The sequence below is a fragment of the Pongo abelii genome, chromosome 3, assembly GCF_028885655.2.
Source record: "Pongo abelii isolate AG06213 chromosome 3, NHGRI_mPonAbe1-v2.0_pri, whole genome shotgun sequence".
Classification (NCBI taxonomy): Eukaryota; Metazoa; Chordata; class Mammalia; order Primates; family Hominidae; genus Pongo; species Pongo abelii.
Window position 1 is genome coordinate 25,718,390 of NC_071988.2, and position 14,684 is coordinate 25,733,073.

General features: G+C 35.4%; 1 protein-coding gene across 17 annotated transcripts in view; it reads left to right on the plus strand.

Moving 5' to 3' along the window:
- Positions 1-14,684, plus strand: part of TBC1D19 (TBC1 domain family member 19) — a 211,270-nt gene that overhangs the window by 25,154 nt on the left and 171,432 nt on the right. For 13 of the 17 annotated variants that reach the window (XR_008524383.2, XR_008524384.2, XR_010139637.1 and 10 more), the window contains exons 2-3: positions 9,436-9,508; positions 10,681-10,726. The exons of 3 other annotated variants lie outside the window; for them this stretch is intronic. Coding sequence is in view for 10 of the 14 variants with exons in the window: in XM_024246484.3 (XP_024102252.3) it covers positions 9,436-9,508; positions 10,681-10,726 (119 nt within the window). In the remaining 4 variants the exon portion in view is untranslated. Of the gene's footprint in view, positions 1-9,434; positions 9,509-10,680; positions 10,727-14,684 lie in introns of those variants that run through there. One more of the 17 variants, XM_063723352.1, reaches the window with a different exon arrangement.

Sequence of the window (14,684 nt, forward strand, 5' to 3'; positions counted from 1 at the left end):
TTTGAAGAAACAGTAAATAATTATTACTTTTATTACATCCCATCCCTTGAATACACATCTTTTTAATATTCTGTTGGATGAATGGAAAGTGCACATAAGGCACTTCTCCTGCATACAAAAATAAGATGGTTATCTAGAAGAAAAGCAGGTATGTGATTATTGGAGGTATGAGCTCAAATGCTTTTTTGTTTTTTTAAATCAAACATTTGGAAGAGTGACTGACAAAAAATTATTGTTATTTATACTTGGGTCATTGGGACGTATTTTCTCAAAAATGGCAAAGTGAGCCTCTCATTTCAAAGAAAGCCATTTTATGTTGCCAACGATAAAATTTAAGCTTTAAATAAAAATTAGTTTTGCAAAACTTGTCTCTGCCACTGTGAACTTGATGGAATCGCAATACTTACAGACTTCTCTGATGATATTGGTGGTGATATTAATGAACATTACTTTTTATTTAATGATATGTTTTCACTTTATAACTTAGTTAACCAATATATTTGAAAAGACCAGTGTGTAGTGTTACAAAATTATGTATGATACGTAAAAAATTAAGTCACAGTGCAAGGCTGATCAATGCATTTTTATGTTATAAAGTATGCAAAGTTTATTGATGGTCAGATTCTACATCAAAACTAATCTTTAGGAAACTACTGCTTGTAAATTTTGGTATACTATCAAAGGAGAATATCCCCATTTATCTGAAAAAGAATATTAAAATACTCTTCCTTTTTCCAGTTACATATATGTATGAGGGTGGATTTTTTTCATGGACAACAACCAAAACAACACAGTACCACAGACTGAAAACTATGGCAGGTGAAACAATCTAGGGGTCTTCTTTTAAGACAGACATCAAAAGAGATTTGCAAAAATGTAAAACAGTGACTCTTTTCTCTTTATTTTTGAAAATACAATTACTTTAAACAAAAATAAGTTAGTATACAATGAGTTTTTTACTGTTATATTAAAATAAAGTGAACAATTTTTTTGTGGTAAAATATACATAACATAAAAATGACCATTTTAATCATTAAGTATACAGTTCATTGTCATTAAGTACATACACATTATTGTGCAGCCATCCTCACCATCCATCTCCAAAACTTTTTCATCATTCCAAGCTGAAACTCTGTACCCATAAATAATAACTCTGCATTCTCCCCATCTTCAACCTGTAGTAACCACCATTGTATGGTCTGTCTCTATGAATTTAACCACTCTAGGTACCTCATATAAGTGGAATCATATGGTATCTGTTTTTTTTGACAGATTTATTTTACTTAGCTTGATATCATGAAAGTTCATCCATGTTGTAACATGTGTCAGAATTTTCTTTTTCTTTTTCTTTTTTTTTGAGACGGAGTGTCGCTCTATCACCCAGGCTGGAGTGCAGTGGCGCGGTCTCGGCTCACTGCCAGCTCTGCCTGCCGGGTTCACGCCATTCTCCTGCCTCAGCCTCCCGAGTACTGGAACTACAGGCACCTGCCACCACGCCCAGCTAATTTTTTGTATTTTTAGTAGAGATGGGGTTTCACTGTGTTAGCCAGGATGGTCTCCATCTCTTGACCTCGTGATTCACCCGCCTCAGCCTCCCAAAGTGCTGGGATTACAGGTGTGAGCCACCGCGCCCGGCCAGAATTTTCTTTTTAAGAGCTGAATAATATTCCATTGTACTAATACATATGTACATATGATTTTTGTTTATCCATTTATCCATCTATAGACATTTGGATTGTTTCCACCTTTGGCTATTGTTAATAATGCTACTATGGGCTGGGCATGGTGGCTCATGCCTGTAATCCCAGCACTTTACTTTGGGAGGCCAAGGTGGGCGGATCACGAGGTCAGGAGATCGAGACCATCCTGGCTAACACAGTGAAACCCTGTGTCTACTAAAAATACAAAAAAAAAAAAAAATTAGCCAGGCATGGTGGTGGGTGCCTGTAGTCCCAGCTACTCGGGAGGCTGAGGTAGGAGAATGGCGTGAACCTGGGAGGCGGAGCTTGCAGTGAGCAGAGATTATCACGCCACTGCACTCCAGCCTGGGCGACAGAGCGAGAATCCGTCTAAAATAATAATAATAATAATAATGCTACTATGAACATTAGTGTGCAAATATCTGAATATCTGTTTTCATTTCTTTGGATATGTACTCAAAAGTGGAATAATTACTGAATCATATGAACTCTATGTTTAATATTTTGAAGAACTACCATTCTAATAAACAAATATTTTAATTGTTTTTGTTTTAATTTCCAATGCAAGTATCAATAGATGTCATCCACATAAACAAAAGCATTCTTGGGTTCTCAATAATTTTTTTGAGATGCAGTCTCACTGTGTTGCCCAGGTTGGTCTCAAAGTCCTGGGTTCCAGTGACCCTCTGGCTTCAGCCTCCCCAGTAGCTGGGATCACAGGTGTATACCACTATACCTGTCTCCTCATCAGTAATTTTTAAGAGTGAGGGTCCTGAGACTGAAAAGTTTGAATATCAGTGGTCTAGTGGAATGAGTGAAATAGAGAGGCCGGTTAAGAAACTACAACAGTGGAGAACAAGTTGGACTGGACCTTGCTCAGAGAGGAATGGCCAGGGTGGTAAGAAGGCTCTGTTATATGAAGAGAACTTGAAGAACCCGGGAATATATTGTGGACTTAAAAGGAGAAGCCTTCAGAGAAGACACAATAGCTATCTTCAAATAGGAAGCTATCTTCAAATAGGAAGCTCTCTCACAGAAGAGACATTAAGCTTATTTCTGTGACCCCAGGGTGGAGTGGTGGAGGGGAGGGGAGTAGTGATGGTAAATCTTAAGGAGAATTAATCTCATAATAAGAATTTTCCAGTAGAATAGTTCAGAGATGGAATTGACTAAGGTAGGGATGTAGACAGTTTCTAAGTTAGAAAGGTAGAATTTTAAATTTAGAGTTTTGAAGCCAGAAAATCATTTGGAGAGGATAATCAAGCATTAAATGGTTAGTCAACATAGAAGAATTCTGTAATCACTTCTAACCCTACAATTCCATGGGACATAGAATGATGAAGTTCAGGATTAGCATGATAGCATAGTGAAAAGTAGGAAAGATGAGGTCTCTTCAGAGGGAATTAAAGGATCCTTGGAACCCTTTCTGTAGAACTTCCTATGCCCTCATTTGTACTTAATGGAGATTTAGCCTCAGCTTACTTCGCAGCTTCTTTGGCCCAGCTGCTATTTTAGCTGCTTTGCTTCTCCAGTTCCCTTTGTTCACCAAGATTAGAAATTTAAGATTGCTAGTGGCCAGTACTTTGGACTAAGACTATTCTAGTAGGAATTGAAAGAAACTGGATTTGTGTATGTGTGGGAAGGGGAGAGGTTTGGTCATGTGTTTCTAGGAGTGCAGAAGGGTGGAGGATATCAGAATCAGCATAACTAAATGGATGAAGGATGTATGCAGGACCATACCACAAATGTACTGTACTCTCTCTCACTAGATTATATTTTTGAGCATAGTCTTCACTAGCTCTTAAAGTGAGCGAGAGGCATTTTGTTTAAAGAAGACTTAACTTTTGTCATAGATATTTGAAAAGCCGCTACTTCTAGCCCCCTTCACCCACCTCCCTGACAGTCTTTTATAAATATTTAGTCCATTGTCATCTGGGACATATTATATTTTATTGCACAGCAACTTTAATTTATATTGGACTTCACGGCCTAAAAATAACTGAAAAATTTTCTATTTGAGATTCATAATAACTCAGTTAAGGTATTATTTTTCCTACTAAATAAAGAAGAAAACTGCCATACAGAGAGGTTAAGTGACTTGAACAAGCTAGTAAATTAGGCTGAGAGGTGATTCCAGATCTTTTGATACCAAATCCCATTCTCATTTAGTCCCAAGTGGTTTTCACACTGTGTTCTATTATACCTAAGGATTCTGATAAGCTATATTCACTTAAAAATACTTAATTAAAAAATTACACTAAGAAACAACACTCTTTCAGATGCACTAAATATCAAGTGTTTAGCACATAATCCACTACTGTGCTTCCAGATTAACTTGTTTCTGGGTGATCCCAGAATAGAACCTGTTTCTCTTGTGTTTGGGACACTTCTTACAAATGCATGCTTGATGATAAAGATATAATTCTACACCGGTCCTTTAAAATATCTGGGCTTGCACATGTGTGCTTATGGAATGTTGTTCAAGTGATGAACCTTAATGCAGTGGGTATGCTGTGTTTGGGGATGGTTGGGCAGACAAAGCACAAGTGCTTCTGTTCAACACAGGCCCCTAGTGATGGTATACTGCTGAGATGTAAGGCAAGTGAACTTGTCATACCACATCATGTAGTAGTAAAACCATGTTACGCAGAATTTTAGCAGTATTGGAAGCTCTTTGTCTGGTTTTTGCCTTTGTGATAAATTTTAGGATTTATCTCAAAATAAAAATTTCCAAGTCTGCTTCTTTCAATTTCCTACGTCATTTTAATTTGGGAGTGTGCTGAGATGACCAGGAAATCTATTAAAAATGCAAACATGTCTTTGATCGGGATTTTTCTCTATGCTAAGCCACTAAAACAAAATACAGAAATTGGATATTGAGGCTATATCAGAATAAAGCTGTACCTTTTTAATGTTAATCATAACATTAGCAAACAAGAAAAGGCTCATTGTTCTTATTGTTTGGTAATATCATTTTCAATGTGTTTTATATAGGATTCCTAATAGGATTTCGATTTCATTTGCAAAATAGGTTCTGTTGCTAAATCATGTTTGAGAACCACTGTGCCTTACCATGTTATCACTGTCCTGCTTTTGATCCTCAAAAACTTGAAGATTTTTATAATTAGTTTGGGTGCAAAGTATATCTAGGAGGTCTAGCAACCTTAAAATACTGAAAGTGTTTAGAAAAAATAACCAGTTTTTAAAAAATTCTTTAAATTGTCTTCTCTCCGAATCATTTTCAAATGCAGGCTAGTACAAGACAGCTTATTTACTTTTGATTTAATATATTTGAATAATTAGCAGGGTTTTTGCAGCTTTTAAAAATCTTTTCTAGGAGTAACAGATTGGAAAACAGTCTCTTCACTTGAACATATTTTTTATCAAGTTCCTTGTTTTGGGGGGGAGGAAATTGGGTAAAAATAGAATCATGCTGCTATAAAGACACATGCACACGTATGTTTATTGCGGCACTATTCACAATAGCAAAGACTTGTGGAAACCATCATTCTCAGCAAACTGTCGCAAGGACAAAAAACCAAACACCACATGTTCTCACTCATAGGTGGGAATTGAACAATGAGAACACATGGACACAGGAAGGGGAACATCACACTCTGGGGACTGTTGTGGGGTGGGGGGAGGGATAGCATTAGGAGATATACCTAATGCTAAATGAGAAGTTAATGGGTGCAGCACACCAACATGGCACATGTATACATATGTAACAAACCTGCATATTGTGCACATGTACCCTAAAACTTAAAGTAAAATAATAATAATAAAATTAAAAAAAATAGAATGTGGTTTGGTCAATATAATTTTGTCAAGCAATAATTAATGCCAGGGTGATACTTGGGATGCAAAAATAAAGACCTATTCCTTGCCTTTGAATTTATAGTCTAGTCAGAAAGATAAATAGGTGAGCTGAAAATTACATTGTAATCTGATAATTGCTGAAACAGAGGAACGTAATATTCTATCCTTGCTGCCTGGCCTAGGGAAAGGAGGTGATATTTGAAGGATGTCTTGGAAGCTAGCAGGTGTTTGCTAAGGTAGTGAGAGAGCACTTCCATCTGAGGAAATATGAACAGCCCTTAAAGGACTGACAGTTGGGAAATCAGTGAATATAGTTCACTGTGGCTAGGGTGTGTGTGGGGAGGAGGTGTGAGAAGAGGATGTTGTTAACTTGGTGGAGCAACAGCAGGAGATGAATTTGTAGAGATAAGTTGGGTCTACATTGTGAAGGACCAAGTATGCCCTGTTAAAAAATGTAGACTTCTTGTGTAAGCTGTGAAGAGCCACAGCTGGGAAAGACTTATGTTTTAGAAAGAAATGCTGGAAGATAGATTGGAAAAGGGAAAAATTGGTTCATTTATTCAATAAACATTTATTGAGCACCTACTGTGTGAAAACAACTTAGGTTCTAGGCACTTGGGATACAGATAGTAAAAAAAAAGGCAGAAATATCTGCCCTAATGGAGCTTTCTGCTTGCAATGTAATGAGATAGATGATATACCAATAAACATAGTAAATAAATGAATCATACAGTATAATAGAAGGTGACAAATGCTAAGTAAGAAGAAAAAATAGAGTAAGGGAGTTTTGAGAATGCTGGGTGGAAGTGGTCACAATTTAAGTAAGGTGGCAAGAAGCCCAATTTAGAGGTGGTTGCAGTAATTCAAATGAGAAAGACTTGTCTTAGACTAAATGTGGGACTTTAAAATGGAGAGAAAATACAGATTGGGAGGACATTTTTTCCTGTCTTTTTTGAACCTTTTTAGCCCATAAGTATATAAATTTATATTTATATTATAGATATAAATCTATAATGTATTGTTATGGGGTGAAGGACTTTATAATGACCACCCTATAAGTGAAACTTTGCCAGCCACACTGGAAACCTCTCCATTTGCCCCATCCCAATCACAAACCCCTCCGTTTCTGATAACATGATATTTATGGTAATCACTTTTCTGCATTTCTTTTTTTTTTTCTTAGCTGTTCTGTTAGATATTTTATTATTCTTAACTTTTAGTTTCAGGGGCATATGTGCAGGTTTGTTATATAGGTAAATTGTTTGTCACGGGGGTTTGGTGTACAGATTATTTCGTCACCCAGATAGTGTGCATAATACCCAATAGGTAGTTTCATTCCTCATCCTCCTCCCACCCTCTACCATCAAGTAGGCCCTGGTGTCTATTGTTCCCTTCTTTGTGTCCATGTGTACTCAATGTTCAGTTTCCACTTATAAGTGGGAACATGTGGGTTTCATTTTTCTGTCCCTGCTCTTAGTTCACTTAGGATAATGGCCTCCAGCTTAATCCATGTTGCTAGACGTGATCTCATTGTTTTTTATGGCTGTGTAGTATTCCATGGTGTATGTGTACCACATTTTCTTTATCCAACCTACTGTCGATGGGCATTTAGGTTGATTCCATGTCTTTGCTATTGTGAATAGTGCTGCAATGAACATAGGCATGCGTGTGTCTTTATGGTAGAATGATTTATATTCCTTTGGATATATACCAGTAATTGGGATTGCTGGGTCAAATGGTAGTTCTGTTTTAAGTTCTTTGAGAAATCTTCAAACTGCTTTCCCCCATGGCTGAACTAATTTACATTCCCACCAGCAGTGTATAAACGTTCCCTTTACAGCCTCCGTGGCATGTTATTTTTTGACTTTTTAATTGAAGCCATTCTGACTGGTGTGAAATGGTATCTCATTGTAGTTTTGATTTGCATTTCTTTAGTGATTAGTGACATTGAGTATTTTTATATTTTCTGCATTCCTTGATAATTTTATTAATCAAATATGTCTCTAGACACTATAACTTAGTCCTGCCTATTTTTTAAATGTCTTTGTCTTTTTTTTTTTAAGCTATAGGTTTTCTCTCCATCCTTTCTTTTTCCTTACAGTTTATCAGCTGAAGAACTAGGCTATTTGACTTTAGAATTTCCCATAGCCTGGAGACCTTTCTTGTTGTAAACTCATGGTATAGCTCAACATGTTCCTCGGCCCTTTGTATGTCTTGTAAGTTGACAGGTGGACCCAGAGGCTTCATCAGATTCAGGTGTTATCCCTTTGGCCTGACAATAGCAGTAGAGTGTTCTTTCATTGAAAACCACATAATGTCTGATTATCTCTTTTGCAATGGGAGTAGCTGTTTTTGCTCAATGCCTAGAATTAGTAATTCATTGGGGATTGCAAAGTTGTGATATTCTAATTGTCTCATATCTGTTTTAGTTATTAGCTAGAATTCTTTTGCAAAGAGTCATTTCCCCTCATTTACTGTGTGGATATCTAGTGGTATAGTGCCAATAGGAAAGGCAGCATAAATGCCTTTTTCATTATTTACCAGTGTTTAAGGTAATGAGTTAGTTCCCTGTCATTCTCCTTTTTTTATTACTCTATCAACATTTCCAGACTTTGGAAAGGGAGCCTTGATTGGTCAGTTTTAAGAATTTATAGGTACTAGATTGCTCCAGTCTCTTCAGATATCACCTGGCTATATTTGAATTAGGCAAAACCCTTCCCTGTTTTAACTTCTGCTCTAAAGTTGGCTCATCATGTGTTCAAATGTATGTTTGTTGACTACTTTGGGGTTCGTTTGTTTTCACTACATCAGATAGCCAATTGCTTTCTTCTGCTTCTTCCTGTACAGATGTTGATATCTTACAGGTCTTGTGGCAGTTGGTTTATCCTCAGCTGCTTGTATTTCTGGGGGACAGCTTATCATCTAGTTTTGTTGTGAATATTTTCCAAGGGATTTGGCTTTGCTATCTAGTTGCTTGGTCTGTTTTTATGTGGAAATCAAGGAGGTTTTTAAAAAAATCTCACTGCCACCAGTGCCATCTCCCAGAAAGGGATTGAATCATGGAAGAGTTAGTGTGGAATTGAGAATAAATTTGAAGTTTCTAACTTGGAAGATCTGGTAAATGGTAATTTTATTGATGAAGATTTAAAAAATGTAAGAGAAGGAACAAGACAGTAAGTGGAGGATAAGACCAATTTTTGATTTCTTAGGTTTGAAATACTCTAATTTAGATCCTTTAATAGAAATTTCTTCTGAAGAAGTATGTTGCTAGAATTTGAAAGAGCTAGATGATGGAACATCAACACTTTGAGAGTAATCAAAGCCATTACAAGTAGGAAAAATTATATTTTTGGTAAAAATTACAGTGTGAAAAACCAGTAGAATAGGAAACATGCACTTGAAGATAAAACACTAATAACACACATTTATGAACTAGTAGTTTTATGTATTTTCTACAAATATACACAATGCATTTACATTGAGAAGCAATCCAAAGAGGAAGACACTGTGCAAAGATCCATTTACATGGATGCAACTGGTTTTTTCGTCATTGGGTACAGGTGCCATATTTATTTAATATAATATCAAGGCAATGAATTTATAAAATCTGAGTATTTTTCCAACTTGAGACCCTAGATAAAGATGATAAGGACTCATAATCTCCAAGTTTTTATAATTTTAGTAGACTTTAGTATACTATCACAGATCCTTTAAGAGTTAGTGAGAAAGTCTTCTTTCTTATAAGCTATTCTAGATAGTTCTAAGCTCTATCTTCAAAGAGGATTTTTCAAATAGTATACATTTTTGGACACTCCTTTTTAAACATTTCCTTTGTTCTAAATATCAACCCAAATGATTTACTTTGGATGTCTTTTCCTTCCTTATCTTTCTTTTTTATTATTATTATTATTCTTAGGCCAGTCTTCAGAGACCTGAGATTAAACTTGAATCACTGAAAGAAGATATTAAGGAATTCTTTAAAATATCAGGTTTGTAAGTTTTTCCTAATAACTTAAGGCAAAATAATAAAATGTTTTATTTATTCCTAATTCTTTAAGCCCTCAAGCTTGTACAACCACCTTACTTTGTTGTCGTTGTTCTGTTTTGTTTTGTTTTAGGCTTTTAGCAGCCTGAAGCCATGGTTTTTGGTTTCTGTCTCTAGTGATAAGCAGAAAAGAGAGATGAGGAAAGGGCTTTACTGGCCCAATCAGAAACAGAAACTAAGAACCCATGACTGTATTCTCTCCCTTGGATACCCTTGCAAGGCAAAATAAATAATATTTTATCCCCAGCCTTCCAATTACTCATTCAAAATTGTGAAAACTATGGCCAAATAGGTTTCTATTTAGGGAGAATTAGAACTATTAGACATTTTAACAAAATGGTGCAAAAATTCAAGAACTCTATGAGAAAGACTCCTTTGCATTAGTTGGTTTTAAATACTGTTTACCTTACTGGTAATATCCTGATGGATAAATACATCCATAAGGTATTAAGTATCTCCTTAGTTAAGTAATTTTTCATTTTACTTTTCAGTTGTGACTTTTTCCTTTTATGCTTTCACAGAAAATAAAAAGAAAACTCTAACTTTTCATAGAGCAAGAGGAGAGAGAGGTTCCCTAGTCCAACATCTGCATATGGGAACTGAGATGTTAAATGGTTGACCCAGATAGTTAGCTTCTGAGCTAACTGGTCTGACTATTGGCAACTCACAATAATCTGCCTCTGTCATCCAGGACTTTGCTGACGAGTGAATTATAACTAGATACTTGTCATCTGTCTTCATCAGGTGGCTGTTTTTTTGCTGTTCCCTTGGCACATTCCTTATAGCTTTAGCAGTACAACATGCGAAAATTTTGACATTCATTGAGCACTTTGATAGTGAAAAAGGAAATGTTCCTCCCAACTTGATAAAATGGTGCAATAATGATATTATTTTAAAATATCATGTTGATGACTTTGCTACTCAGTGTTAGCCAAGGGATATGGTAAGTGTATAGGAAATAATCTTTAATAACACTTTACATAGGGATTGGCAGTTGACAAAATTCTTTCATAAATAAATATGATGCCAAAGTTTTATTGAGATAAATTTAATTATGATGTATGTTTATTAAAAAACTGGTATGTTCATATATTTTATTCTTTTTTTAAAAAACAGGTTGGGAGAAGAAACTTCAGAATGCTGTTTATAGTGAACTGAGTGTGTGAGTTTTCCCACCTATTTTACAATAGTGTTTTGTTTAGCTATATTTACTTTGTGAGGGATAAAACCAGTATTGTTATATATACTTGTTGTATTATTATTTATCATTAATATTTATACAGCATTTCAAGTAAGTTGATACAATTAAAAATTACTACCGTCTTGCCTGACAAATAATAAGAAATAGGTTTTTTTTGTTGTTTTTTTTTTTTACCACCCACTATTTAATTTTTTTAAATTTTCTTTTTGAGATGGAGTCTCACTCTGTTGCCCAGGCTGGAGTGCAGTGCAATGATCTTGGTTTAACTGAAACCTCTGCCTCCCAGGTTCAAGTGATTCTTGTGCCTCAGCCTCCCAAGTTGCTGGGATTACAGGCCCCTGCCACAACACCTGGCTAATTTTTGTATTTTTAGTAGAGATAGGGTTTCACCATGTTGGCCAGTCTAGTCTCGAACTCCTGACCTCAAGTGATCCACCTTCATCGGCCTCCCAAAGTGCTGGGATTAGAGGTATGAGATACTGTGCCCAGCCCCACCCATTATTTTATATTAACAATTCATTTATCTAGTGTAATTAGGGAATAAGATGTTTCTCTGAAGTTAATATTTCAGATAACTGAAGCTTACTAATATTCTTTTCATCGTTGTCATTTTGGGTATTACACTTTTTTGTGTCTTTATAAACTATCCATTCTAAACTGATTATCTTTTTTGTTCTTTGGCAAAATTGTTGTCATTATTAAGAATATCCATGTTTCTGTTTATTTAGATTTAACATCAGGGTCTATTAAGGTATATAGAACTGTTTGCCATTTAAAAAAAATGTAGATCCAGAATGTTAGCTTTTGTAGTTTCTCCAACGTTCTGTTACTTGTCAATTATTTATTGAATACCTACCATGTGGCAGCACCATACTAAGCATTGAGCATATAGTATAGAACAATAAACAATTTCTGCCCTCATGGAGTTCATAGTCTAACAGAGTTCCCAAGTCTAATTGCATTCCCATGTCTGCTTTTTTTTTTTTTTCCTTTACTGCTATCACTGTATTTATGTCTGTAGCATTCTCTAGTGTTTAACATTCCCATTTTCAAGTTGACCTTTCCAGTTCGTTAACTGGGAAATGACATAATGCAGCTTACCAGAATTGTTTCTAAAATAAAGAGACTCAGATGAACCCCTATGCACATGTGCTTTAGATACAATTTTTAAAGAATTAGCATTTGCTTCTTTGCTTTGCTCAAATCCATATTCCCAGTTGGATTTGAATTCTTAAATAATGTTAGATATAAGTGCTATCTAATAATTGAAGTTGACTGTGACCATACCTTTAGCAGTACCGTGACAGTACCTTTGGCAGTCACCAAAGGAATAGACATTTATCATGACAAGTAAGGTTTTAAATTTACAATATGTACTAAAGGGGCCTGTTGTGTATAATTCCAAACACTGGATTCTCAATCTGAGGTGATATTACTAATATTCCCGAAAATTGTTCTGTGTGACAGACTGACCTTTTACTTGATAGAGGAGGGACTGTGGTTTATTCGTTATCATATTATTGGCATTCTGTACAATAGAACTTTAAGTATATATTTTCTGAATAACTCATTGGGATTTTTTTAAAGGAGTCCAGTGATATTATTTTTATTCCTCACTTGGGTTCTGAACAAATTAAGAAACAAGATAAAACAAAAAAGCAGATGGGAGATCAAAATTACACTTTTATTACTGATAAAGACTAGATAGGAGGACATAGCTTAGTATGAGAACAAAATTAGTCTTTCAACTGAACTCCAGAATTAAATGGATTTAACCTTCCAGTCAAATAGCATTGGATCAGGGGCAGTATGTTCAGTTTATTCTTCTTAAATTTAAAAGTTGAATAAGGCGTTAAACCTCTTCTGTGGTGTATTGAGTTAAGCCTTAGAGAGAGTCCAAGAATGTTACAGTAATGGAATTCTTTTCATATGGAAGTGCACATCAGGGGTGGGGAAGAAACATTTCCCCTAACATAAGTCAAAAGAATAAAGAAGACTTAGCGTATTCTGTTGCATTTTTCATTGGCAGCAACCATTAGATGGATGAATAAGGAAAGCAAAAAGGAAAGTATGAATATTCATTAGGTAATATTAAACAATGGGAGATAAAAAATACACATCCTCATGCCTAATAGAGGTATAGAACACATGAGCTATACAGACTATACAGACTGAAAACAGCACGCTTCGTTTTACTTGTTTTAGTAAGCATTACAAAGATTTTAGTCAGTTTCTTATTTAACAAATACACTAGAAAATTTCCTGTATTTTGTTATTTACATGAAATTTTAAACTAGGTTAGCACTCTCCATTTCAGATTGTATACTTTAATTATCTTTTCCATTCATTTAAAAGAATTAGTTATATATTTATTATTGTGTTAATAATTATTTAGTATTATTAATGATAATTTACAGTGATTGAATGCTTATTTTATGCCAAAACTTTATATGCATTGGCTTATTCCATATAATCTTCATTACAACCCTATGAAGTAAAATTTATTATGATCACCATTTTACAGAAGAGAAAACTAAGGCTTAAACCATGTTTTAGTTTGTCTTGTGATACTGTAACAGAATACCTGAGATTGGGTAATTTATAATGGACAGAAATTTATTGGCTCACAGTTCTGGAGGCTGGGAAGTCCAATATCAAGGTGCCAGCATCTGGTGAGAGCTTTCTTGCTGCATCATCCCATGGCAGAAGGTGAGAGGGCAAGAGGGGGTTTAACCCACCCTTTTATAATGGCACCAATCCCACCCATGTAGATGAAGCTCTTATGGCCTAATCACTTCTGAAAGATCCCACCTCTTAATACTGTTACAATTGCAAATTTTAACATGAGTTTTGGAAAGGACAAACATTCAAACCATGGCAGAAAACTTAAGTAACTTGTTGAAGATCATATAGCTAGCAAATGTCAGTGCTAGGGCTTAACCTCCAGCTATATAATTCCAAAGCCCATGCATTTTACTACATCTCACATAGGTCTATGTCTTATCTCTTGACTGGATTAAAAATGTTCTGGAACAAAAATTGTGTCTTACATTTCTTTCATATTTCCTATAGCATCAAATAAATGACATTGAGTCAGCAAATAGTTATTGAGCCACCTACCAATGCTAACACATGACAAATATTTGTTGAATTGAGGAGACAGTGCAATTATTAGTCTTAGCCTTACTGTATTTAAGACAATCTTTACATGCAAAATGAAAATAGATCAATTTATTTCTGTGTCTTAGTCTTCATTGTACTTTGTACAGAGCAGTTTATAAGAAATTAGATGACCTATTCTTTTTCCCTCGAAGAACATAAAGAAGTAAATAAACCTTAACAATCTTATTCTATATGTGCATGTTATAAAAACATATAGCATAGTTTGCTGTTATAGTAGATATATGCAAATGTCTACCATACCTTAGAGAGTTACAAGCGTCAAACGGTAGTGGGCCTAAAATGGAAGGATGTTAGATAATGGATACCTTACACTAGACCACAGATTTGGGTAAGTCTTCGTACACATTCATGGCTTTCACTGGGAGAGTGCTCAAGCAGTAGACCTGGGTACCTCTGAAATGTCCTAAACATACAGTTCTTCTTTACCCTCTTAGTTTGAAATGCTACTGTATGTTTGCTATTGTGCACAGAGCCAGGTGCTGTTGATAATGAACAGGCTAGACAGTCTTTGTCTCCTGGAACTTACATCCCAGTTGGGCATACAGACTTTAAAGAGGCAATTACAGTGCAGTAAAATAAGTGCAATGATTAGGGAAATACAAGGAACACATAAGGCCAGCATTTAACTTAGATTTGGGGATGCCATGGTGGCTTACCAAAGGAAGCAATATCCAGGCTGAGATCAGAAAGCTAAGCTAGAGTTTGTCAGGGGAAAGAGTGGAGAAGAAAAGCACTT